This window comes from Hoplias malabaricus, chromosome 3 (assembly GCF_029633855.1).
Source record: "Hoplias malabaricus isolate fHopMal1 chromosome 3, fHopMal1.hap1, whole genome shotgun sequence".
Taxonomy (NCBI): Eukaryota; Metazoa; Chordata; class Actinopteri; order Characiformes; family Erythrinidae; genus Hoplias; species Hoplias malabaricus.
Genome location: NC_089802.1, coordinates 42,803,920 through 42,830,654, shown reverse-complemented (window position 1 = coordinate 42,830,654; position 26,735 = coordinate 42,803,920). Strand labels below are relative to the sequence as shown.

The window sequence follows — 26,735 nt, the reverse complement described above, 5'->3', positions numbered from 1 at the left end:
CAATAGCCTACTCCCTAACTAGTGCACTTTGAAGATTCATAAAAGTTATACTACAACACCACTACATTGTTTACTACACAGTGTAGAGGAAAATGTGATTCTGCCCTAATTGCAGAGCGACGCAGACACCTTCGCAGAGGTATAAAAGCTCACAACTGCGTAGGACTCTAACGTAGCCTGCGGTGTAGGCTCTCTGTTGAGTCAACCAGAGGTGTAATTCAGCCTTTAATTTTAAATCTAAATAGCTCCCCTCTAGAATAATTCTAGTTTTTCTTTGGAATTCTAGTAATATCTTAGAACTGAGTAAACTGCAATACACATTTATTCATTTTCTTTAAGTGCTTAGTACTATTCAGGGTTGTGTCCTGTTGCATTATCTTGCAGCACATCATTACTTCAACGCATTTCTTTGCAGACGAGACGTATTAATAAAGTATGAATATTGCTAAAAACCTTATGTGTAATATAATGTGCATTAGAAAAGAACTAATTAACATGTTTTTATTTTATTAATTGAGGAAAATGCCTTCTTTTAGAATGCCTTCAGAGAAAGCATGTTTATAATAACTTAATTCGTTTACATCTGAGACTTATAGTTAGCTGTTTGCTAAGGGGTAGGGAAAAAAAGGAAGTGTAAAGCATGTCAAATCACATGATTTAAAGGGTTTTACAGAGCGACAAACTGGTGCTGGAACTGCTTCCTTTAAAACTTCAGTGTATGTGCATTGTTTGGGTTTGCCAGCCATTTTGTGAACACAGATTTTGTAGCATTATGTGTTGTGTATCGTTATTTGTTCCTCTTGTTCTGTTTGATTGGGGATGTGATTGTCTTTACGTGTTCATCTGATTGTAAACAACATCTTTGAGTTACTGAAAAGCGCTTTAAAAATTCCATTTATTATTATATTATTATTATTTTTGTTGTTGTTGTTATTGTTAGTTAGTTAGTGTTTATTTCAGTTTTCAAAATGAATACCGTATATACAAAAAAATAATAATAATAACAATTACCTAAAAAGAGGACAACAATAATAATGGTAACAAATATTAAATTAATATACATGACAGTCAAAACAAAACAATAACAAACCGAAAAGGTATAGGCTGAAGCATTAGCTTATTGTGCCTACCCTTTGTACTTAGCTAATTAAAATTCCATTTACTTCTGTATTTAGATGATACAAAACCACCACGGAAAGAAAACACACACACATATACATACTTTTTTTTTTTTTTAACAATAATCATTCTTTGGTTTTATAAGTGCTTACCGCCTTATTTTTTAACATTTTTTTAAACTTGCCAAGTGAGCTACACATTTTTCGTTCCTTATCAAAACTATTTCACAAATTAACCCCCTTAATGGATATACATCTATTTTTTATATTTGTCCTTGCTCTTGTTTTTGTAAACAAACCTGTTCTAATTAAATAAATTGTTATTGTTGTTATTAGATTACCTTCTTACTAACTGTAGCTAATACTTGATTCCTTATGAAAAGAAGACAGGCCAAGGCCTGGTTATTTAATAAAAGCAATGGCATGCCGTTCAGTTGGCTCCAAAGTAAAGACGGACTTGATTCACTGGTTCAACATAAATGTATCAGCTGTTTTCATTTTTGCAGTTTTCTACTTCTTTACCTTTTTTTGTCCTTTTACCGCATATCCAAATCTCACTTCCTCCCTCCCTCCCTGCCTCATTCTCTCATTCCTCCCACATCTTTTTTCCATTAATGATTTCTCTCCTCTCCCTTCCACCTCCATCCACTCACATTTACCTGCCACCATTTACCTTTTCCCCAGTTAGCTGAGCCATGCATTGCTCTGCCTTTCATTATCAACCTCCACTTCTTCCCTTTCTATCCTCCTTGTCATTCATTTTGACCCTACTTCATCAAACGAGACCTACCTCAGGCATGTCTGGGCATGTCTGCATGATGAATGTAGATTCGGAGGGGGCCCTGCCATCGTCTCTGCCACTCGATTAAACTGAGTTTAAAGGAAGAGAGAGATAGATAGAGAGAGAGAGAGAGAGAGAAAGAGAGAGAGAGAGAATAATAGCCTCAGTAACAGCATCCATCTTTCCAACTTACTCCATCGCAGCACGACGACAGCAGCAAGATGCTGAGGCTTGTGCCAATGACACTGCACTAACAGGCTAAGCGCTAGCATGACCAAGTGCTTCTGCTTCTTTAATTATCAAAAGCCAGTAGTCAGTGCCTGCGGGTGCTTGTATGAGTGCAAAAGCTGTACACACAGTGGTAAATTGTCTCTTCCTTCTTTGCTTGATGAATTGGATTAAGCAAAGTGGTCCAAGCCTGCTTGGAGATGGGTCCCTTGGGACTATTGAATGGTGGTTCTGAATGCCGAGCAGCTAACTGAAATGGTCTTAGTGGTCTGTGGCAGTGAATGTAGGCTACAAAAGGCGCTACTTCCATAACAGTTCAGTTGGAGGTTACATACTAAGGGGTGGTTTTGAGGTGAATAATATGCTCTACAGTCTTATATAATGTAGTTCGGAACAGCATAGCCCAACCCCATTATTCTGAAGAGGATAACAGTGCATTATGGACACATGGTGCCATTTTTCACATCATCTGCTGGTACCTGACTGACATGGATATTTCATCCCGAACACAAATTATTTCACATTAGTTATCTTCATATTCATTCACGGCACCCGCAAGCAGCCCCCCTCCCTCTTTGTTGGCTGTGTGAATGAGGTGGACACCCTGTTCCCCTCTGTCCACTAATTGCCATTGGGGCCATTCGGGATCTCATTTAGATGCTTATTGTTGTTGGTCCAAATGACACTAAACAGAAGCGGCCTGTCCCCTTTGCCAGCCAAGTTCACAGAGAGGCCTTTGTAAGGCAGGGCCCAGGCATACAATCAGCCCTCTCTCCTTGTCTCTTGCACTATCTCTCTCTCTCTCTCTCTCTCTCTCTCTCTCTCTCTCTCTCTCTCTCTCACCCTTATCTCCAATCTGCATCAATATTTGTAGATCAATGTTTTTGTAGATAAAGAAGTAGGACTTTCCTAGCCTTAGGTGTATGGGAGAAAATGCATTTCACTAATTGGATTGGGCAGTGGGGTTGATTATATGGTCCCCTCACCTGAGTTCAATTATTCACCCGCTCTCTTAGGGGATGGTTAAGTAAAAATACGATACCCTTTCAGTATCCGTTAATTGGTCCGGCACAGACAATAACACACCAATCACGTGCAATTAAACTGTTTTGCCTTTCTGCACAGGTTTGGGGATTGTATATAAACAGGGTAATTGTTATTACTTGATGTTCCACAGAGATCAATTATAGGCCCTGTGGGATTCTGCCATTACAGTGCATTAGCATTGCACCTTAGCCTCATATGGAGGTTATATTGGGCTCTGAGGTCTGCTCTCACAGGTGGCTGTTGAGGGATGTAAATATTTTAGACGCAGTTTAAAGAACACATCTGTGGGTCTTTTTGTTTATTCCTTTATAGTTCTGGTACAGGGAGCTTAGGGAAAATTAGCTCATGACAATACCACAGGATTAGCCAAAGGCAGCTAACCCAAAAAAACATTGTGAATATTTGTTAGATTGCACTGCCTGTAGTTTTGAATGTTTGTAGCATTTGGAAAAAATCATATTCCTGTTAGATTAATCTTCTGGTTTATTTTACAAGGAAATATTACCCCCCCCCCTCCATATTTCCACAGTTAATGTCATTCTTGGACCACAAAAGCAAACCTTTATCCTCTGCTTCGGCTGTCAACGCACAGGTGTTCCACATATTCTTAACAGTTTAAGAACAGTTTTCACATATTCTTAACACTATTCTAAATAGTTTTCCCTCTTTCATGCATCATTTCACCAAGAGTCTGAAGCAAGGGACATGTGTATGACTCTTCAGTTTTGATCATTCAGCAGTGGTTTAAATTAGGTACAACCATCGATTCCACCAAATTAATTTGTGTTTGTTTTCACCCTTAACTTTTAGACTCTCAGGTTGCAGTAGGATTGGCCATGACGGTTCCACCCTTTCGCCTTTTAAACCTGAATACAAAACAGTTAGCAACAGAAACACATGATATTAACTTCATATTTCAAAACAAATTATTCCAGAAAAAGTTCTTTGTGAAATGCCATTGAAGAATCACTCTTAATTCTGTACATTTGTAAGTGAGATGAAAGGTGGTGTAGAAAGTTTTAAAGTAATTAAATAACCATAGAATGATTTGGAGGAATCCTTACAATGGCATTAAAAGGTTGAAGAATTAACATTAAGGTTTTAAACTTTGGAAAAGTTCTTCACAAACATTGGTCTTTCTTTAGGGAACATAAAGTGGATATTTGCACTAAGAAACACCCTGTAGCATCTTGAGTTCTCACTTAAAGTTAAGTTTAGGGTTGTTCTCCTCGGTCCAGGAGTTGCAGTTTGTCGTAATATAATTCATTGTCAATTTTGTGTCAGATTTTGGTCAGAATTTGGCCTGTGGCACTAAAATGCTTCCATTCTATTTTCCATAACAATTTGCCTTGAATTCACTTGCCCTCATTCAGCCTGAGCCAGTTATTTTGGTAAACACTGCCACAACGAGCATATTTCCCATGAGGGCATGCGTACTTTGCCCACACACTCCTCCACTGTGTATGCGGAAACAAATTTCAATTTCCAGTAGCACATTTCTGCATTGCAATTGGCTATTCTTCCTCAGTCATTAAAATTATGTGAATTTGAATTCATTATTCCTCCAGTCAAGTAGAAGTAGATATGGGAATTTAATATGAAGGCTGTACCCTTCTGATTTTGTTGTTGAATTAGAATAATGAGCACAAATACACCAACCTTTTATGATAATTATCATTTGAAATATTTGATAATGAAATGGAAACATTATTTTTGATGCTGTCCTCATGCTGGGGCTTGTGTGGTCCACATTCTTTTCTGTTTTGCTGTGTACAAAGGTCGTGTAAAAAAAGTAAACCACATCAAACTGTAGTACTGAACGTTACGACGTGTATGGGGGAAATAAAAGGTAAACTATTAACTCCAGCATGGACAAAAAAAACCCAGCACACTCACATGCAGAGAGATAGAGGTCACGTGTACACATTTAAACTGTGGTGACATCTGCTATTAAATTTACAAGTTCCTCCTTAGGTCCTGGGACCACTTTAGAACAGGCAAAGGTTATCAGGCAAAGGAACATATAAAATTAATTATACCATCAAGTAAAGTCCATGTAAATGCAGTGTTTACTAAACATGTTGTTGCGATTTACGGTAACATATCGTACATTTTTTTAATTTATATAATTGTATTCCCGTAAGCTTTAGTTGTTTTAAATGCTGCTTTTGTAATTGCATTCAGTAAGTTTTATGACAACTAATACTTCCAGGAATAAACTTTTTTAGTGCTTATGTAGGTCTATATCGGTTGTCATTGTGGACCCGTATAAATGCTGGCAATAACTACACTTTTTTCCTCACTGTGCAAATTCTGCACTTGGGTTTCATCTTTACTTTTCCACTCTTTAGGTAAATGCTGAGGGTTTGCCATTCTGATGTAAAATGAGTTAGTGTTTGGTCGGACCTCACTGCTCTGATTCACCAGATGGCCATGAAGGAGGGGGTACATTTCTCACACCGACTTAGAAGGCTGCCAGAGCTATTGTGCAGCCAATGAGCTTGAGAATGTTTTTCAGTCTCCCTCCCTCTCCTGCTCTCACTCCCCATCTCTCCATTTGCACTGAATCACGCGAGGGGTGTCGAGATGAAGTCTTGTTTATGACAGACGCTTTATCTTTAAGCCATCTCATTTAGCCACCCTGTCTCTTCCTCCTGCCTCTTGTTTTTGTAATCTCTGGATTATTTGTATGTTGCCTCACACACACAGATGATGTCCTTCTTACATTTTCACCTATTCTTCACCAATGTATATGTATATACAGTATAATATAAATAAAATATATGTAATTTTTTAATGGCCATTTGATGTTTTGACCAAATTTTAATTGCCACAGATTTTTGTGTTTTTAGTATAGAATTTTGCAATGTGTGAACTCAACAAATGCACCCAAAGGAAGGCCTACCATGCATTATATGTGGCATCTATATATCTATATATTTTCACCTTACTGTCTGTATACTGTATATGTATTATTTTTAATTATCTTTAATATGGCCCTATAACAAATAATTCTACAAGTAGTACAGGAGGTTCTGTAGGAAACTCCCTATTAACTAGGCCTTCAGTTCAGAGAGAGAGAGAGAGAGAGAAACTACTCTACAATAATGTTTTTTTTGTTAGCACTAGTGGGATTGTATGTTTCAGATAGTGTATGCTGTCTCTGTTTTATTGGATAAAAATGTGTGTGAACTTAAACTTCCAATACCAGCTCATATACGCTAACATTACATTAGAGCTAAATTTTTTGGCATTATATATTTGAAAATGATCTGGATAAGTAATTAAAATATTGAAATAGATACAATATTTACCATTACTCAAGACATTTTTTGTGGGGCTTAGTGAAAAGAAGATCCTTTTTTAGCTTTTCACAGTTAGTAAATGGAACTGGGGGTTTATTGGGACACAAAGATTGTGTATGCATTTTCCAGACCTACATTTATTATTGTATTTTTTTTTTTATTTTAGTGAGGAAATGCTTATATATGGAGAGAAATAAAACAAATAATTATAACCTCTATATGTGAGGTTATATACACTAATTTATATTTTAAAATGTATGTAAATGTAAATGGCGTTAATATGTGTTTACCATCCACTACATTTCTGTATGCTTTAAATGTAAAGAAAAAAAAAAAGATTACTCTCTGTACATTCCCATTTCCCTTCCTCAAACCGTCCTCAATCTTCTCTGTCCTCCCTTCTTCCTTTCGTATTCTACCTCCCCCTCGGTTCCTGTGAGGTGCTGAAAAGCAAGAGAGTGTGTGAAGCTGGGAGAGGTTGTGACAGGCCTGCCTGATGCTCTCTGTTGTTTGCAGTGAGACTGATGATCCAGACTGATGCACAGTGACACAGCCTGGGCAGGTGGACATCAGGGATGGAGCAGAGCCCACAAAAGCCCTCTTTTTTCACCCCCTCTCCATCTCTCCCTTAGTAACTCTCTCATGCCAACCCTTCTTCTCAGCTTTTGTACTTCGCGCTGTTGAGTAGAAGTTTAATTTGTTAGGCTTGATTCATTCAGCATTCAAACTTCACTCTATTTTTGGATTTAGGATTTTGTTTTTGGATTTTGTTAAAGAAGTTGTTTGTTTTCCTAACTTTGGGAGATTTGGAACAAATAAGCTGGTTGTTTAAATGTGGGAAGTGTAATCTTGTCCATATCTGGGCACACCAGGCTTCCACAGGGTGGAAATAACAACAAGGCATACAGGGTTGCCTACGTCAACACAAAGCTGTGTTCTGACACTAGACTCTGCCTTGGCTGTGATTCAGTGAAACGATTGCATCTCAAGTGGTTGGTGTAGGCAGTGGATGACCTGGTTCTGTGAATGTACATTGCAGTTTAGAGTCTGATTGATATATTAATTGACTGATAATACCAACTGATGCTCTGCGAAAATATCAGCAGAAATGCATCATTAATAACCAGATAATATTTTGGATGAATCTTAATGAACAATTTGATTTTTGACTAGAACCACAGCTGTACGTTATTTCTGAAGATATTTGGGGGAAAATCAGCATAGTGTGGAGTCCAACAGTCACCATGCTGAAAATAGTTTTAGAATTAAAGCAAAATAATAATTAATAAATTAAACCTCAAACACATACATCACGCTGAAGAACAGGATACCTATTCCTGCATGTACATACTGAGCTAATGAAGAAGAGGTATATTCATAGACACAGACAGGTCTCAGTTTCCCCTGGATACCCCGGCTTTGAAGCTGAATTCATGAAAAGCTCCAGGCTCGGCTGCTCTAACAAGCTCTCTCAAACTCCATCTTATTGCTTTCTTTATTCCTGTGGTTTAAGTAACAGAGTTGTTCAGAATCCACTAGATTGAGTAGGTGGTCATCTGTGACCTTGATGACCAGAGCCAACACATTTCACTCTGGGGAGATAGAAATCGCTTTGCTTTTCAAGTCAAGTTCAGTATTATTTTTAAATCTGATCCCTTCTGATTCAGTTTCTCTTCCTGTCTTTGCAGGTGCGGGCGAGTCTGGGAAGAGCACTATTGTGAAGCAGATGAAGTAAGTCAAGGATGTATTTTCTTTTTATCTCCCTTACCTTCCCTCCTCATCCTTCCTCCTCAAGTCTGATCTCATACATGGTCCATTTAAATAATAATTCAGCAATTCACTCTTCTAGATCTAGCTCAAGAAGCTCAATGCTGCTTGGAAGATTGTGATAGTTTGTGAAGGTGTTTTGACAGAAGTAGATATTAAAAGTAAACTTCTGTACAAAAGGTGGCGCTACAGGTACTTTCAGACCCATGGCATAGAAATGCCTGTTCACAGTGGAAGTGCTGTTTATCTGATTGGGGGTGTTCTGGTGTGCCAAATAGGCCTTGTAAGTTTGGTAGATTTTCCCTTTTTAGTACTTTTAGAATTATTATTAAGATTGTTTAAGACTTCTGTAAGTTGATGCAGTAAAATGTAAATGCAGTGGAATAGTTTAGTATCCAGAGTTTGTGTCTATAAATATGTACTAGAGCTAAGAGTCTTACGTTGGTTCATTTATTATTCATTTATTTATTCATACATTTTCTGTAACTGCTTCATCATCAGACTCAGGATGTGTCAATAGCATGCCAGGGCCCAAGGGACACACTCTGGACAGGACAGTCTGTTGACACCATTCAGTTACAGGGCATCACTCACACTCACACAGATTTATGGACACTTTTGCATAGCCATTCCACCTACTGATGTTTTTGGGTTGTTGGAGGGGACAAGAGTCCTGGAGGAAACCTGAGCAGACACAGGATGAAAGAGCAACACTACCTGGAGCCACTGTGCCACCTGGCTGATGCAGTTACTACATAAATATTGTTGACAAGTCATGCTTCAAAATAACTGTAGATTGGTGGTATACATTTGTCTGTTTTGTAGGTGCCATATTGAGTCAGAAAACCCATGATCAAGTTTAACTGAGATTATTTAACACCTCATAGCTGTTGAACTATCCCTTTAAAGAAAACCTCTGCAGTTCCTTTGTTTTTCTTTGGCAACAAGGTTCAATGAATGACATCAGCGGAGAGATAGTGAGCTCCAGTGTTTTATAGCATCTCCTTGCTTATCTTAGTGCAGCATTTCATTTCCTTTGTAGACCTGTGGTGCCAGACACGGCACCAGTGAACCTTTATCACCGTGCTTTCAGCCAAATACCTCTCAATCTGCTCATGATTAATGAACACCCTCTCTTAATGACTCCAAAAGCTGTCCTAGTTTTGATGCTGCTCTAGTGGGCTTTGCTGGTGCTCTTGGTGTCTGGACATGCTAATCTTGTTTTTCAAAGCCGCTGGAGAAGACAGTTGGCCTTTTATGCTGATGGGGGAACAGTCATATCATAATCAGTTTAGTTTATCAGAACAATAAAATAAGGTCCACTTGCATTCCCCTGTAGGCAATGTGACCATATTTATTTTAATCATAACATAATCTGCTTTTCTGACAGTATCAAAATATAACCAGTAATTAAAGAACCCTGACCAGCTGCTTTGGTCAGTTTTAACTGATTAAACTTCAGGAAATTTTACAATACATATAGCATATTGTCCATATTGTCGCTTATGCACAATTTGTTGAATGGTTTGTAGACTGACAATCCTTATAATTATTGTGTTCAGTTACTCTGGGCTACACAGTTTGTATGATCTCCATTGAAAAGCATGAAAGAAGACATGACACTGGAGCAGCTGTACATGAACATATGGTAACCATGTATAATGCCAAGCATGGGCCAGAGGGGCGTAAAGCCACTCAGCATTGGGCTGTGTGGCAGTGCAGTTCTGTTCTCTGGAGTGATGGAGCACCATCCAGTTCACTTGGGATGAGTTTAAGGGGTGTTTATGATCCAAAACACATCACCAAACGTCAGTAATATTTTATGTCCACCGTTATATTGTAATAATTGCTTTTATGTTTGTAGATGTGAACTAAACCACTGTGTCACTTTTACTCAATGGTGAATAAAGCATTGTCTTGTGAGCTCACTACACTTTCCTTTTTTATTCTGATTCATATAAACTGGTTTAAAAGGTGGCCTGGACACTCAGAATGCCCCTTCCTTCAGCCCCCATGTGCTTTGTCCACAGGCTGACCTTTGTTGTAGCTGCCTCAGCCAGAGAGGTCTGTAAGTCATTGTAATCTGCAGGAAATGTGTGCTCTCCCTCCCGTCAGGTCAGCTGTTTATTGAGTCCGTGCAACCTCTGAATGGGAGAAATAATAACTTTGTGACAGCACAGTGATTGAAAAATGTGTATTGTAACTCATTCTGTTTTATTTTCCAAACTCTGTTTTCATTAAATACTGAAAACAGCATAAGTGGGTGTGTACGCCTGCTCTTTCCACAGGATGTTATCACTGAAGTGCCATCCCATCGTTTTCAGAGCAAGGACGCAGCAGCATAATGCTTTTCCCAACATTTTATTCTTGCTCTGCTTTGACTGTTAGGTCTGAATTAGGGATGTTAACAGGCAAAATAACAATTACAACATTATTAAATCTATCAGTAAAGAAAATAATTTTTATTTTATTTTCAGTACAAAGCAGTTTTACATTGATGAATATTTTTAAATTGCACTTGTGGCATAGGCCTACTTAATAATAATAATATTCATAATAACACTCAAACTGTAGCTTGGGTCCTGAATACGTGTCTGAGCTGAAGCTTTAGACGACATTTTAAACAGATTTATAATGAAACACTTGATGTATGTATATGTATGCCATACAGGAAAGCAGAAAACATTGTAGGTGGTCAGTGTAGGTGTAGGTCAGTTTAGGTGATGCAGGGCTATCCTGCGAAAATATCTCTATCTTGTTCATTTTACAGCATTTGTCACCCCAAGGAAATTCCCCTGTAATAGATCAATTTAACAGACTTACAGCTAACACTTATTTTCTTTTGATTTTCCCTTCCTTTTTGCAGTTGGTTTATATTATGTCTAATCAAAGAGATACTTATAATTTCTACATTTAATAAACTGGCTTTTTTGTCAGTATCAGGAAACATAGCTGCAGATATCAGAAATATTTTCAAAGTGGTCTCGGAAAGGTGGAAGGGGTTCAGGTTGAATAAATGAATGACTGTAGTCTGATGGTCAGATGTTTTGGAAACCGTGCAGGAGTCAGCATTAATAAGAAATCTATTCTGCATTAAGACGCTTGGCAAGCTGTTCCTGTGCTTGTTTGGAAAGTGTGCTCTCTCTCCCTCTGTCTCTGATTAATGTGTGTTCTAGTGCTTAGGGTATTACTTTCAATGCAGCTGAAAGGTTGTGATTACACAGGAACACACACAAATGCACACACAACTATGTGCATGCATGGCCTTGAATGGTTTAATAATTCACATTTCTCTGGGGCAGTCAGGCTCCAGATCCATTTTTCATGAGAGGGGACAGTGGAGAGTTCCAGAGCTGAGTTATTACATTGCGAAAAGGGAAAAACAGCTTATACAGAGGTTGTCTCTCTCTCTCTCTCTCTCTCTCTCTCTCTCTCTCTCTACTGCAGGGCAAATAAAAATGTTACGGGGGCAGAACAAGACCTCAGCACTGATTCCTTTTTGCCCCAGTACTGTAGTTACATAATGGATAACATAATGATGGCCAGTGAACCTACCTTAAAGGCATATTTTCATGAATAATCTGGTTTACACCGTTTTCTCTTTTACCTGATCAGCTAAGACATGTTTGGTGCCTGGTATAAGTTTATTTTGTTTAAGATTGGGCAGTTTTTAAAATGGCCATTATGTAACTACAAGCCCATGGCAAAAAAAAACTACTGTTACACTCTTATGCCCCTGTAACATTTTTTATTTTCCTGTAGTTAACAAAAGGAGACAATGATAAAAGAGCAGTGAAAAATGTCAGAGGAAAAGTTGAGTGAAAAATCCACTTTACACAGGTTTTTTTTAACCCCAAGTGCAGTTTATCAACCAGGACATGTGTGGTTTGTAAAGTTTGCTTCTTTAGTTTTGCACAGGAACTACGAGTAGTGATGTACTGATATGTGAATTGTGGGTGAGTGCAGAGTTCATTTACATATTTGTCAATGCTAACGTATAAAACACACATTCATAAATTGTAGACATTAGGGTTAAATCCACCTCGATTAAAATGACAAAGAAATGTAACATATTTGTAAAATGTTACAAAAGAAATAAAGTGACAAAGTGTATATATATTAGTGCTGTATCCCACCATCTTCTAGACATTCTTACCAGACAGGCTTGACTATAATCACGAGGAACTGTTAGGAAAATTCAAGTAGGCTTATTTATGTGGTTTTGGGACAGGGTGGTTCCTATCGGCTTTTATAGTGGTATAATGTACACCTTCAGAAACCACATAAATAAAGTCTGTTTGAGTTTACTTATCAGCTCAACACAGTACACAATGATTTTTATACTCAGTTAGCATAGTGCTAATATGTGCATAACCTTTTATTACTTCTGAGCTACGTTAGATTTGTAGGTTCAGAGCAAAACTAAAGAAGTAAACCCAGACTATAAAAATTACTTTCCTGATTTGGAATTAGACAAAAAGGGGAAAATGGTATAAATTTAGAATTTTCCCTAGCTATCACTTATGCTAAGCCTCTCTTCAACTGAGCCATCGATCTTTAAGTCTGTGCACTAGATTTACTCACCAATTACTTAAAACTTGGCCTTAAAGATGTGGATGAAGCTGAAGATTTTCTTAAGCCTTGGATGAGTTCCTTTACACATCTATCTTTTCAAAGCGCTGATGCAGCCATTCTCAGAGCAAGCTGCAGAAGTCTGCAAATGTTTTTAAGCCTTAAACCCAAACTGTTCTGCAGTTTAATTGAGGGTCCAGGAGCTCACAAATGCTTCGATAAAACTTTCCTTATCCCAGCTCTCATTAAAGAAACATATTGCTGCAGCATTGTACAAAGGATTGTATCTTTCTTACATCTTTCAAGACTGCTCTACAGGATCACCTTGCCTGTTATTGAACATACAATGCCCACTTTTGAACTTGCTGTGTTCCAGGATCATCCATGAGGACGGCTACTCAGAAGATGAGTGTAAGCAGTACAGAGCCGTGGTCTACAGCAACACCATCCAGTCCATCATGGCCATCATCAAAGCCATGGGCAACCTCAAGATCGAATATGGAGACACAGCGAGAGCTGTAAGATTTTCCATTCTAATTAAATCAGTTCAACTTAAGCTTCTCTTATGACTTCCTCATACCGTACTTACTCTCTCTCTCAGCCATTTTGTCAGATATGTGACAAGAAAGGACAGCTTTAATGATTAATATTAATATATTTAATAATAAGAATAAAAATCACAACAAATAGCAATTAGAGTAGTCAAGCAACTTAAATACAGTTTTCAAAACGGAAGTCAATTTAAAGCAACAGTGGCTTCATATTCCAACCAATAAATGTATATATGTCACACCATATACACCATAAATGGTGTCAGTAGGTCCAGCTCCAGTTCACACAGCTCATGGTCTCAAACACATTAAGAAGGCGAGCAGTTCTACAAATTAACTCTCAACCAGGCCACAGCTGTTTACTGAAAACCATTCCAGGTGTCGACCTCATGAAGCTGACTGAGAGAACCCTGTGTTACTACAGAAAGATGGAAGGGTCAAACTAGACAAATGCACTAATGCTTGTTAAAGATCTGTGGCATTAATAATTTATTGTGCCAAAGTGTCATTAATCCATTAACTTTGACAGCCATAATGTAAAATTTGTATGCAATTTCTTCTATATTGTGTAGCGCAACTTTACCTGATTATGATGGTTTGCAGATCAGTATGTGTTAGATGCATGTCCAAGGGTATGCTGGCATCTTGTATTTCAAAGTTAACTCATTACTGATTAATATGGTGACAGAGCAATATGATATTATACAAAATACAGATAACACACACAAAACATGCACTCAAGTAAACAGTAACAACAACAGAACATGAGTTAAAATGATCAATAAAAAAGGTAAACATTTACTGTAGTCTGTGTCATTAAAAGCTTATATTGCAGATATTACAAAGGAGTGTTTCAATCTGTTACAGCTGGCCCTAATGGGAGCAGTTGAAATCATCATAGAGGGGATGGGAGGGATTACTAATAATGTTCTTTGCCCTTTGCCAGACCTATCTGTCACAGATGTCCAAAAGTGTCCAAAATCCAATGCTTTCCAGTGATCTTGCCAGCAATAATATTACCGGATCTACTGGCTTCTTTTTCTGTTTCTGCTTTCATAGTAAACTGAAAGGACAAATGTTAAATTCAATAAAAGCTCCATGAGTAACATCCTGAATTGTTTGTTGATGCTGAAAAACATTCAGCCATCTTTTAAATTAAATGATACAATCTCTGACTACATTTATTCATTGCTTTCCTATTACTGTCATGACCCAAGGTTATATATTACAGCTGTCACAGTATCACATTATGAGGGGTGATAATGGAAAGAATGCAGGGCTGCTCATTTGAAAAATCCCTGAACTGTGTAACATCTTCAAACTCATCTATTTAGAGTCGTGTGATTGGTTGGGTTCAATTACAGCCTGCTCCAACCACAAAGTACTAGATTAGTCCAGGACAGGTTTAGTTTAATTCTAGCCCTTCTTCTCCGTAGCTAAGTAAACTGTTTATTTTTGAATTGTCATGCAGTACCTGTGTGTGTTTGTGTGTGTCTGTGTATGCAGGATGACGCACGGCAGCTCTTTGCTCTGTCTGCTGCTGCAGAAGAGCAGGGAATTCTCCCTGAAGATCTTGCCAACGTGATCCGTAGACTGTGGGCCGACAGCGGGGTCCAGGGCTGCTTTAACCGTTCCCGAGAGTACCAGCTCAATGACTCTGCAGCTTAGTGAGTACACACACACAAACAAAATACATAATCTGCATTTATATATTGTATTTAATCATTTAATCTACATCTTACAGCATTGAGCCCAATCAGGAAACTGAAATGTCAGGCAGTATTTTAATGAACTTCCTGTGAGGGAGCTTTTAGAAGTGTTAAATACATCATCATGTCTGATTACTATCAAAACTACTGTCAACAGGTTTCTTTTCAGTGGATCAGTTCATATGAACCCAGTTTAACTACTATTTTCATCTCCTAATTATTTTGCTATGTAGTCATTTAAAAATATCAGTGGAAATCCCCTTTAAATCTAGAAGAAAAGCTCTTTGAGCAGGAGATAACTTTTGACATGTTCTGTATGCACACATACATGCACAAACACTGTTAATTAGAAAGGACCAGTTTCAAACAGAGAGCTCTCTGGCATGTTAGCTCTCCATCTGTTATTGTTAGCAGGAAGGTGTGCTGGCCGCAGTGAGGTCACACATTTGTGATACGGACACACCCTTGGCCGCTTAGTGGCCATGGTCACAACATGCTGACATTGTGCAGAGCATCTAGCCTCTGCTGGAACAGAGGCAGTGATTTTGAATAATGTAATTTATAGAGCTGCATGATGTTAACAATAAATAGTGTATTGTCACTATTTAACTTGAAAACATAATTTGTCTTTTTCTCTGGATCAGAAGTATGTGACAATCACACCAGAAATGTCGAGGTTGTTTACATGTTTTAAATGAACGTGCATTAAGAGGTTATAAAGGGTTTGTCTTTTTCTGTAACGTTACTATTGTGGCTATATGAGGTTTTATTTAGACAGATATATTGGTCCAACCAATTTGACATTGTTTAACCTGACATTTTTAAATATTTTTTTATTTTTGTTGGATGTCAAGGCATTTTTTTTTTAGCCTTTACTATCCACCGTTACTGTATAAATAACACTATTTACTATTTTACATTTAAATTAAAGACCTGTTTCCTATTTAAATATATGAGTATGGCAGCAGCATTTAAATATTGGCAGTGTACTTTCCTGCCTCACGTTACTTTAATTAAACATTAATACTCAAAATAATAATAAACCAGAACCTTTAGTTATCAGAATCACGAAGACCATGTCAAAAAGTAATAAACATAGCATTGGTTTCTCTCCTGAGCTTATCTTTCTTTAGGAGATTGTTGAGGATCTTATGCGCTATTAGATGAATCTCTGCACATGGAGAATGTATATTTTAAATTTACATTAAATAGCAGCTCACTTAAGGAGCTTGGGGAATATTTTGACCTTTGGATTTGTGAAGCAAAATATAGTGCTAATAACCTGCTCTTAGAATCTAGGCCAGATGCTCTGAATGTGTTTACTCAGCAAGAACTCCTCCCATCTTCCTCCACACATTCAGCATGCAAAATGTACCTGCACTCTCTCTCTCTCCTCCATCTCTCTCTCTCTCTCTCTCTCTCTCTCTCTCTCTCTCTCTCTCTCTCTCTCTCTCTCTCTCTCTCTTCTTCATCTCTCTGTCTCTGTCTCTCTCTCTCTTTTGTGTGTGTGTGTGTTTAAACACATTATCTTGTCCTGTTTATTCTTTTTGAAAGTCTTTTTTTTTTTTTTTTATTATTATTATTATTTATTTTTATTTTTTTTGCATGTTGGAATTGTTCTTTAAAACGTGGTTAAATAAAAAGGGTTGTTAAAGTCTCTCTCTCTCTCTCTCTCTCTCTCTCTCTCTCTCTCTCTCTCTCTCTCTCTCTCCCAGTCCCTAATCCATTCCTTCCTTCCTGTGCATTTATTTTTCATTTGGATGGCAGAAGGAGCCCTCCATTGCCACAGCCTGGAGCTTAACTAGATCCTCTCTTTTCTCATTTACTTTAATGATTAAATAGGAAAAAACATCCACAGAGACAAAGTGAGTGTAAATAGATTGGTTCACAGAGCACAGTGCCGGCAGAAACTGTCAGTGCCTTTGTCATCTAGTGCTCTTAGATTGGCCTTGTTCAGTTTCAGTCTATATAATCATCAATGCAGTGTGTTACTTATTTGTTGCTACTTGATCCCATGTTGTAAGTGCACTAACGTGGGTCATAGTGCCTTAAATGCCTTAAATTCTTGTTTAGCTGTTTAAAATCAGCCCTACCTTAGTTTGGCATGCATGCGTTTTTCAGACCATGTGATGTCACCCTTGATGCTGTGAGGCTTGTCCGTGTCCTCAGGCCTCCCAGCTGAAGCTCCTCGCTCTCATCGACTCGCAATGACCCTCATCTTTAACCCTCACAGCTGTCAACTGTGCAAAATCTGCATCTCTGTAATCAAGAAGAGGAATTACACTGACAGATTGGAGATGAGAAGTGCAGAGTTGTTCACAAATCCTTCAGGGTCCAGGGCCCTCGTACTCAACAGTTATGAAATGTCTTGAAAAACGACACAGTGGGGATTTAGATAATAAGCTTCTTTCATTTTGTGTTCCATTTTGTCTATATTATCACAATAAATGTGTGGTTTAATTAGTGTATCTGTGATGGTTTATCTGTTGTCATGGAAATAGATCGAGCAGTCTATCTGCGTCACCGAGATTGATCTGAGAACATTGAACTATTTGGTTTTAAAGGAGGCTTAAGCATTCAGTCCTAATCTGTGTACAACTGACTTCTTAACCTCAAAGGAATACTGTTGATTTCAAAGGTGATAGCACTGGAATGTGCATCTTCTGAGTGAATTTTAATGAACATCCACCATATCATGTTACTGTGCTTGGTTGTTTACTGTGGAAATTGAGTTCCAGTTTCAGGGTTTTACAAACATAAAGTCTTCCCTAGTGTATGATGCAGGTATAACAGTCCTTGGCTGCTCTTTGCGAAGCTTCTATCAACTGTAATGTTATCCCTAAAGGTGTTCATTCATCTTTTTCTATGCTTTTGTGATCCTGGCATTGCTAGACATAGAGTCTACTTGGACCTTCCTGTAGAAACATTCTATGTGTCTACATATTCATTTATACCCTGGTGTTACACTCACATCATTTTAGCAATTTGATTTAAAAGCAGACCCCCCGATGACATGTGGTTATCTCAGATAAGAAGCAGATGAAATGTGTATCTCAGATCCTAACACATGGGAACCAAACACTACTTAATGATCTGCACCAAAACTGTTGTGTTCTGGCATTGCAAGAACTGTGATTGCCGTCTGGCAACTGTTTTTGATGGTACAGATTTGCTTTGCATATTGCCTGGAAAAGGCTTGCAGCAGTGAATTTGGTGCAAATTAGATCATGCTGAGTTTTGTGTAATTAACACATTTTAATTTATGCAAATGATATATTCTAGCTGATTATCCACTAGCTTCTTTTAATGGTTAGCTTCTTTGAAAGTTTTTTTGCAAGACACTTGGTGGCCTACCTGGCACTTGTGTATTTTATGAAGATTATTCTCTATAGAAACCATGTTTTTTTTTTTCATTACAAACTCTACTATGTGCTGCTGTGGTAACGCTAACTCAGCCCAGGCAGATGGGTTCAGTGTGGTGTCACAAATGGACCGATCGGGGCGCAGGAGGAGCTGTTTTTGGCTTGGACACGTTTATGTTGTCCACTGCCACAGGGGACACAGCTGAGAATGAGCCCTGGCCATGCTGGAAAAACAAACCTATTTCTGTTTTCTCACTGTCTTAATATCTGGGGTTTCAACCACGTTATGTCTCCAGAAAGCGACGAAAATTGAGGGAGTATTTTCTTGGCATTGTCACCTTTGGCTTGCTCACCTGGGGCTTTCTGATCTACGTTGTAATCTCTTGTTCTGATACTAATTGTGTAAAGCTGCTTTTCAACAATATCAGTTGTAAAAAGTGCTATACATATATTTTGACTTTACCTGAATTATTTTGATCAGTCTATGCTAGGCCTTAAACATCTGTGATTGTGGGGAAGCAGTTCTCTCTGGTTTGTTAATGTTCAGAAGATCAGCGTTTTTTTTTTATGTGAAATGTTTAAGAAGAAAAGTGACTGTTGTTTGTATGTGGATGTTTAATTTGTATGATTTTATTGACTGTTTGATTTACCACAGAAAAACATTTGTAACTCAAGTTGTTTCGTTTTGTAGCATTTTCAGTAATGCAGTTAGCCATCTCCTGAATTTGGAGACATTTCTACCTTAAATAATCCAAAACAGATAATAAAATTAAGTTCATATTATCATCATATCCTCATCTTGGCTCGTGCTCTCTCCCTTGTCTAAAAAAAAAGACAGATGCCTTTTCTCTGAAATTATCAGAGGGAGAGAGAGAGAGAGAGATAAAGCCTAGGATGTCGGACCAAGACAGTTTTTTTTTTTTTTTTTTTTTTAAACTCATTTAGTGATGCTGGGGCTTATACCAGGAATTAGACCAGTTTCCAGCACACAAACAGACTGGAGACCTAGCAAATGGTGAGGAATCATCTTGTGAATTTTAATGATTTTTTTTATTACAATTGTGAACGTCACCTTTAAATACATAATGATATAAATAAAACTAAACTAAATAATGAGATGAAGACATAAAATGAGGGTTTACACCTAGCATTAGTGTCTTTGTTGATTATATTGCTCTGCTTTTGATGTTGCCTGTTAGAGCTGTTCAATACCACATTTGTTAATTGTTGTCAATATTATTATTATTTTAGTAGGCTACAGTATACAAATGGGATATGTAACCACATTGTTATTTACTGTGTGCATCCTCACCAATCCCAGCTTTAAATGTGTTTCTGTGGGAGTTTTGATTACGTGACAGATGTATTTAATGGATCATGCATCATAACAAGTGATACTCAAGACCAGGCTGAATAGGTGAAAGAATGAATTGCAATGTGCAGCCATATATTCAGTTACTTTGTCCTGATTGTGTTGCTCAAGGGCCTATTTATCTTATGTTTCAAAAAGCTGTGCTTTACCTTGGTGTTATATTATGAATAATTCTCACCCATTCCGATTTTAGCTTTGTCACGACTTGCGATTTCACAATTCCGAGAGAGCTTTGCTTTCCTGAAGCATGTCCTTGTCTTTCTCAGCCCTCATCTTCCATGCTGAAGCATCACATATAAACAGGCAGTGTGATAAATGAGAGGGAATGAAAAGGGGAGGAGAGAAGGAAAAAAGAGGCAAGCCAACGTTGCCATAGAAATGGTCTCAGTTAGCAAAGCGTTCAGGACCGTAGCCTGTCCTGTAGAGATGGCTCAGTGAGCTAACAGGGTTATTTCTGGCCTGTGAGAGAGAGCGAGCCTGCTGCCAGCTGTGGAAGGTTTGAAACATTTTCACAATCCTTAGGTTGAATTATCAACGGGTATGTTTCCCACACATCTCGTTGCTCTAGTTGTATTGCAAGCATTGAGTGTAGTTAGTGCAAATTCTTGAGGTATTTCCAAGGTGAAGAATACAGAATCTTCAGGTAGGACTGAAAGATTTGTGGAAAATGTTTAACTGCAATTTCATTGAGCAGTATTGCCACAGTAATTGCAGGTTGTGTATTTTTTATTTATTTTTAAAGGCCAGGCTAAATGCAAAATATTTCTTAATTTGGGTTGATACAATATAATTCTCATAATGATATTAATGTACAGGGTGAATCAAAAGTCACAGGACACCCTTTTAGTTCTTTGATATGCTCCATGACAAACTTTCCACTGGAAAAACTCCAATATGGTGGCGATATTCTGGACATAGCCTAAAAGATAGGCCCCTTACACGTTACTTGAGTGTCCTGTGACTTTTGACTCACCCTGTATAAAAGCCACAGAAAAACTGCCAGGAACAAACAAGCATTATGACATCACTCTTAGAGACAGACCTCTTGCTTTGGTCAGCATTAATATTTTTTATTTTATATTTAATAATAATAATAATAAGCGGTTACAAATAATGAATGAATGAAAAATTAATAATAATAATACATTATATTTTATTATTAAAAATAGTAATACTGACTGCAACACAGGTGGCACAGTGGTGCAGAAGGTAGTGTTGCAGTCACACAGCTCCGGGTGACTGTCTGTGACAAGTGTGGTGTGTTCTCCCTGTGTCAGCATGGGTTTCCTCCAGTTTTTCCGATTTCCTCCCACTGTCCAAAAACACACGTTGGTAGGTGGATTGGCAACTCAAAAAAAAAAAAGATGTCCATAGTTGTGAGTGTGTGAGTGAATGTGTGAGTGTGTGTGTCTGTGTTGCCCTGTGAAGGACTGGCGCCCCCTCCAGGGTGTATTCCCGCTTTGCGCCCAATGATTCCAGGTAGGCTCTGGACCCACCACGACTCTGAACTGGATAAACGGTTACAGAATGAATGAATGAATGACTGCACACCCTGTTAAGTGAACAGAGACCAATTCTGTAATTAATTAAGCAGTAATATGGGTCCTATATCGCACAAGATTCAGAGTTTGTTGAAAAGAGCAAAAAGGAACGCATGGCGGAATGGAATTATTTTACCTCGCGGAAGATTGACTAACAAACAAATAATTTTTTGTTTTCTTTATCTTAAGACCTAATAATAAACAGCAATAACGAACTGTGGTATAACTGCAGTACACTGGAGGTTTGTGCTATAATGTGAGATATTGACACTGGTGTGCTGAAGGCATAGATCAGTAAACTCGTGCCAATATCTCGACTGCTGGTTGTTTTTTGCAGTGGTTGTTTTTTCTGCTGCTTATGGTGGTTTCTGATTGGTCTAACTCATGTATGTACAGGAAGTATACAAGCTCTATGTTATTATGTTAAATATGTCCACCTTAAGCTAATGATAATAGTTTTATTATTATTATTATTGTTGATGATGAGAGCTGGATCATAAAGCCCTATGAAAAGGAAAGAGGTGTATCCTGGGAAATTGTAGCCCATGTTGAAAAGATGATTTAACGTGGCAGGTGCTGAATAATGAAAATTGTCACGGACACAATGAATTGTGTGCAGCTCTATGCATACCATATGAGCTTCTGCGCACATCTGTATGCATCATGAATGATGCACGATTGTGCACACAAGAAAGTGGCGACATGAAGAAGAGCCACAGTCCAAGCCTTTTCTTTTCCCCTGTTATTGCTTCTAGTGTTAATGATTTACCTTCATTCATTGTTCTCTTCAATCTACAGTCATATATCTTTATAGTTATGAGAATTACCTTATTGTGTTTGTGTGTGTGTCTTCAGTTATCTGAATGATCTTGAGAGGATAGCACGAGCAGACTACATTCCCACCCAGCAGGACGTGCTGAGGACCAGAGTGAAAACCACCGGCATCGTTGAGACACACTTCACTTTTAAGGACCTGCACTTCAAGTGAGAGATGATTCTGCCTCAGTTTGCGTGCCCTTGTCCATCTATCTGCCTGCCTGCCTCTGGTTAAGCACAGCTTCTAGATATGTTTGTCCTTTTACACCATTAGGTCCATCAAGTATGATTTATGACGAGGCCCGGCCATTAAACTAAGTTGTAATTTCCCTAATCTAAATCAAGTGCTCAGTGGACCTCCGCCCCACTCACTCCATCGCCTCCTGTCGTGCTGCACAGTGTGATGAATAATACATGGCAATAATCAATAGAAAGAGGGAAAACATGTCACCTCATCTGTTGTCCTGCTTCCTGTAACCATAGTAACATTTCTCCTGAAAATCCCACAGAAAATAAAGTCTCTACTGGACAAGTGGACAGATGGATCACAGACGATGCGTGTACATTGATTTGCCTTGAAACAAATGGATTACTTTGCATAGTAGGATGACCGCAAAGTTCCACATGGATTTTAAAGTTGTTTAAAGCAGTGGTTAGGTCAAAAATCATATTTACTCAGGAGAATTTTATTATTGCATTTCTTATGGAGTTTTTTTTTGGACTGACGTATGATGATTTTGAGGTGCAGTTTAATCGTACTTGATTGGCTTTAATCTGTTAGCTCTATTAAAGTTTGGGCACTGAAAATTTAAAATAAGGCTGTGGATAATTATGATGTATTTTGCTGGTATGAAGAGAGTAGGTTTTGAAGGCTGTAGGTGCTCTGCTTTTATCCTTTAAATGCCTTATGAAATATTAATGACTGAACTAACTTTCTCTCCCTCTCTCAAGGATGTTTGATGTTGGAGGTCAGAGGTCGGAGAGGAAGAAGTGGATCCACTGCTTCGAGGGAGTGACTGCCATCATCTTCTGTGTGGCCCTCAGTGCCTATGACCTGGTGCTGGCTGAGGATGAGGAGATGGTGAGGATGAAGATTGTGGCCCTAAACTTAATGTTTTCTTGTTACACGTGGTATCTTAATTTTGTATCTCCTAAAAAGCCACAAAGCAACACTGCCCCCTAGTGCTCACCTCGCTCGTCTCCACACTCCGCTCACATAAACACATGCCTCTCTCTCTCCTGGCTTTCTTTGTCAGAACCGGATGCATGAGAGTATGAAGCTATTTGATTCCATCTGCAACAATAAATGGTTCACAGAGACGTCCATCATCCTCTTCCTCAACAAGAAGGACCTGTTTGAGGAGAAGATCACACGCAGTCCTCTCGCCATCTGCTTCCCTGAGTACACAGGTATGTTTGACACTTTTTAATAAACTATTCATCAAAGTAAACCACTATTCACACCAATTAAGTGATTCTCATCACTTAGTAAATAAACAAATGATGATTCTTTATTATTGTAATGTAGCCTTAAGATCCAAGGCATTTTTAATGCTCTGGGAACAAAGAAAGAAAATAAAGTAGGTTGAGAAAATTAATTATTTGTGAGCAGCAAATACATTTGTTGATTTGATTGATTTATTCTAATCAAAGCAATTAAAAATGTGAAACTATTGAGTTAATATTATTCTACAAAAAGACCATGTGTGAACACTCTTAGATAAACACAACAAAAGCTTACCACACTTGCAGTGCACTAAGCTCCTAACTGTCATGGTCCAACATTTATTTTACTACCTGTTGTAAGCTAAAATGTGGCCGTTTGTTTGGACTGCAGTCCTGATAACCGAACTCTGGTCTGTCTGATTTTTAACACATCCATCAGTGCAGAAAATTGAGCTTGCTCTGATTCCAATTTTTAATGCAGCGTCACACTCCATCAGTTTCAGACATGGTGTGAAGGACAGCATTAACATGCGCCTGCTCATTCTCAAAACATTTTTTAACAGCTGTGGAAATATGACTCTGTGAGATAAAGTATTTATTTCTTTTATTTTTTGAAAGAATAAAGTTACTACAATAATACTGCAGTGTACAGAATGGATATTTAAAAGTTATGAAGATGAGCATGAACTGTATTTTAGATTCTTTATTCAAATGTTACTGTAGCAACAGAATGTTTATCACAAGATGAAAAATACACTGATGTGATCTGTTTAGATTTGTCTTCTTCCTTATTTCATTGTTAGTTTTGAATTATGAGGCATGCATGTGTTATTACTGTAACTCCATTCTTTCTTGGTCAGTTTGGATTCATATATGACTCTGTTCATCATTTATGAACATCTAAAATATTATTGTTTATAGGCGATTTCTCTGGATGTTTACAATAATCCTTTGAATTTATTTACACACAGACTGTTTTAGTGTGGTTTATAAATCAATGAATCTATAATTTTTATATGCCATGTTTTTGTCAGATTACGGACCGTTCCGTTCTTGCACCAGTGAGTTTTTGCTCCGGTTCTGATTTTCAGGTGCCAATAAATATGATGAGGCAGCGAGCTACATCCAGACTAAATTTGAGGACCTGAACAAGAAGAAGGACACAAAAGAGATTTACACCCACTTCACCTGCGCCACCGACACCAAGAACGTGCAGTTTGTGTTTGATGCTGTCACTGATGTCATCATCAAAAACAACCTAAAGGACTGCGGCCTTTTTTAAAGGCATCACCAGGGAATTTGCCAAGGTTAACACACACACACAGTTAATTTTGTAAAAACAATGCAAGAAGGACATGATCTAATAATGCACTTTAGTTACTTTAGAAGAGAAGGAAAAATCCTTAAACTTCAATGGAAGTCAGTGTAAAAAGTATTTTTAGAGCATTTCTATTGGTCAATTCATTATTCAAATTTCATACAATGTGAAGGAATGCTGCTGTGTTGGAATGATGTAGTAAACTAAAAATGGACAAAAATTGAGGTACATGTTTTTCATTAGACAGTGACGATATGTAGATTGTCTCAGACTCCCTTTTTTAACAAGAAAACACATAAATAGTAATTATTAATAAAATCCAAATCATCTTGTACATTTAGTAATAAACAGTGTTGTGGCCATTACTCAAAGTATATAATCAGATAATTATTGGGAAAAAATGAAACAATTAATTTCTTAGAGTATTAGGTGTATCTTTACGCTTTAAAGACAGTTGGTGTCGGAGGGTTAAAATGACTTATGGCCAATTAACAGAATTTAGTTTTAATATTTTTCAATGTTTTTTTTTTTTCAAATTTGTTTTCTTTCCTTTGTATTCTGTCTTCAGGAAGAGCTTGGCTGGATGGTGCGTCTGCACCAGCATCGGTGAGCACAATGCCAGACTGCCTACAAACAACTAGGGGAACCCTGATTTTATGAGTTAATGCAGAGGAGGAAGGACAGAGGTATACGATTAAAAAAGAAGAAAAAATTGCGAAATTCTAAGTCACTGAATTCCAAAACACCTTCTCCTGCACTTAATTTTTATTTTTATTGTTTTGTAAATATGTTTGTTTAAGGAGTTATTTTCTTTAGAGTCATGAAAAGGCAAAAATGATTTTCTGAAATGTTTCTCTTGCCCCTTGACCTTATTTGTTTTCTGAGTTTGACTGGTCGAAAGAAGAGCCGAAGGGGAGAAAGTCTTTGATATAGAAACTTGTTTCTTTTTCTTTAACGGATACGCAAAATTTTATTAAACCTTCCTGAGTGATGCTTCTTTTTGTAAAGCTATGACAGAACAGGCCGAGATCCATACAACTTTTGCTTTTTTTACTTAACACGTGGATTCCACATTCCTGCTCGACTGTACAGTCTACTGCATGATGGACCACACAAAAAAAGAAGAGGAAAAAGAAACGAACCAAAAAACGCTTGCTCTGGTTCACCACAGTGCATCACACCCTCAGCAGCTCGGCTGATGCATTTTGCAGCTCTGAAACCCTAGCTTCACTTTGATAAACACTGTACAATTGTGACTAACGTAAGTTTCATAACGCTTGTCTTTCACTGTCCTTATCCTTTCGTGCTCCCCACACCCATTCTCTTTCGCTCTCTCTGTTTTGTGCCTTGACTTCCAGTTTTCACAGTGTCTGTAGAATTTAGAGCAGATTCAGTTCACAGTATCAACTTAAGAATTTAAAAAAATATGATGTTAGTTGAAGGAGGAGGGGGACATTCATCTGCTGGATATGAAAATGCCATAGACGGTTTTACTGAAAATAAAATTTGAATCATGAACATGAACACACATTGTGTGTTTGTCACATTCTTTTTCTTTGCTCATGTTGGAAGACACCTGTGTATGTCAAAGAATTTGGGACTCAGAGAGGGAGCTTTAGAGGCAGTGTGAGCAAGATCAACAAAAGTGGAGGCACAGGGCTAATGTTGCTAACAAGAGGTGATGGCCATACACTGCATTCCTAAATCATCAAACACTGTTTTTAAGACACTATTTTTAAATAATGTCACAAAATTCACACTTTGAGTCTTTCAAAGTGAAATGGAATGGTTTTGATGGAAAT

At 37.8% G+C, this 26,735-nt stretch overlaps 1 protein-coding gene across 1 annotated transcript in view; it reads left to right on the top strand.

Annotated features, from left to right (window-relative positions):
- gnai2b (guanine nucleotide binding protein (G protein), alpha inhibiting activity polypeptide 2b) overlaps nucleotides 1-26,454 on the top strand; it is a 57,267-nt gene extending 30,813 nt beyond the window's left edge. Inside the window, exons 2-9 of the mRNA XM_066663020.1 lie at nucleotides 8,168-8,210; nucleotides 13,195-13,336; nucleotides 14,876-15,036; nucleotides 22,209-22,337; nucleotides 23,121-23,250; nucleotides 23,426-23,579; nucleotides 24,707-24,922; nucleotides 25,502-26,454. Coding sequence (XP_066519117.1) covers nucleotides 8,168-8,210; nucleotides 13,195-13,336; nucleotides 14,876-15,036; nucleotides 22,209-22,337; nucleotides 23,121-23,250; nucleotides 23,426-23,579; nucleotides 24,707-24,897 — 950 coding nt within the window. The 3' untranslated portion in view covers nucleotides 24,898-24,922; nucleotides 25,502-26,454. The remainder of the gene's footprint in view (nucleotides 1-8,167; nucleotides 8,211-13,194; nucleotides 13,337-14,875; nucleotides 15,037-22,208; nucleotides 22,338-23,120; nucleotides 23,251-23,425; nucleotides 23,580-24,706; nucleotides 24,923-25,501) is intronic.
- Nucleotides 26,455-26,735: the final 281 nt, after the last annotated feature.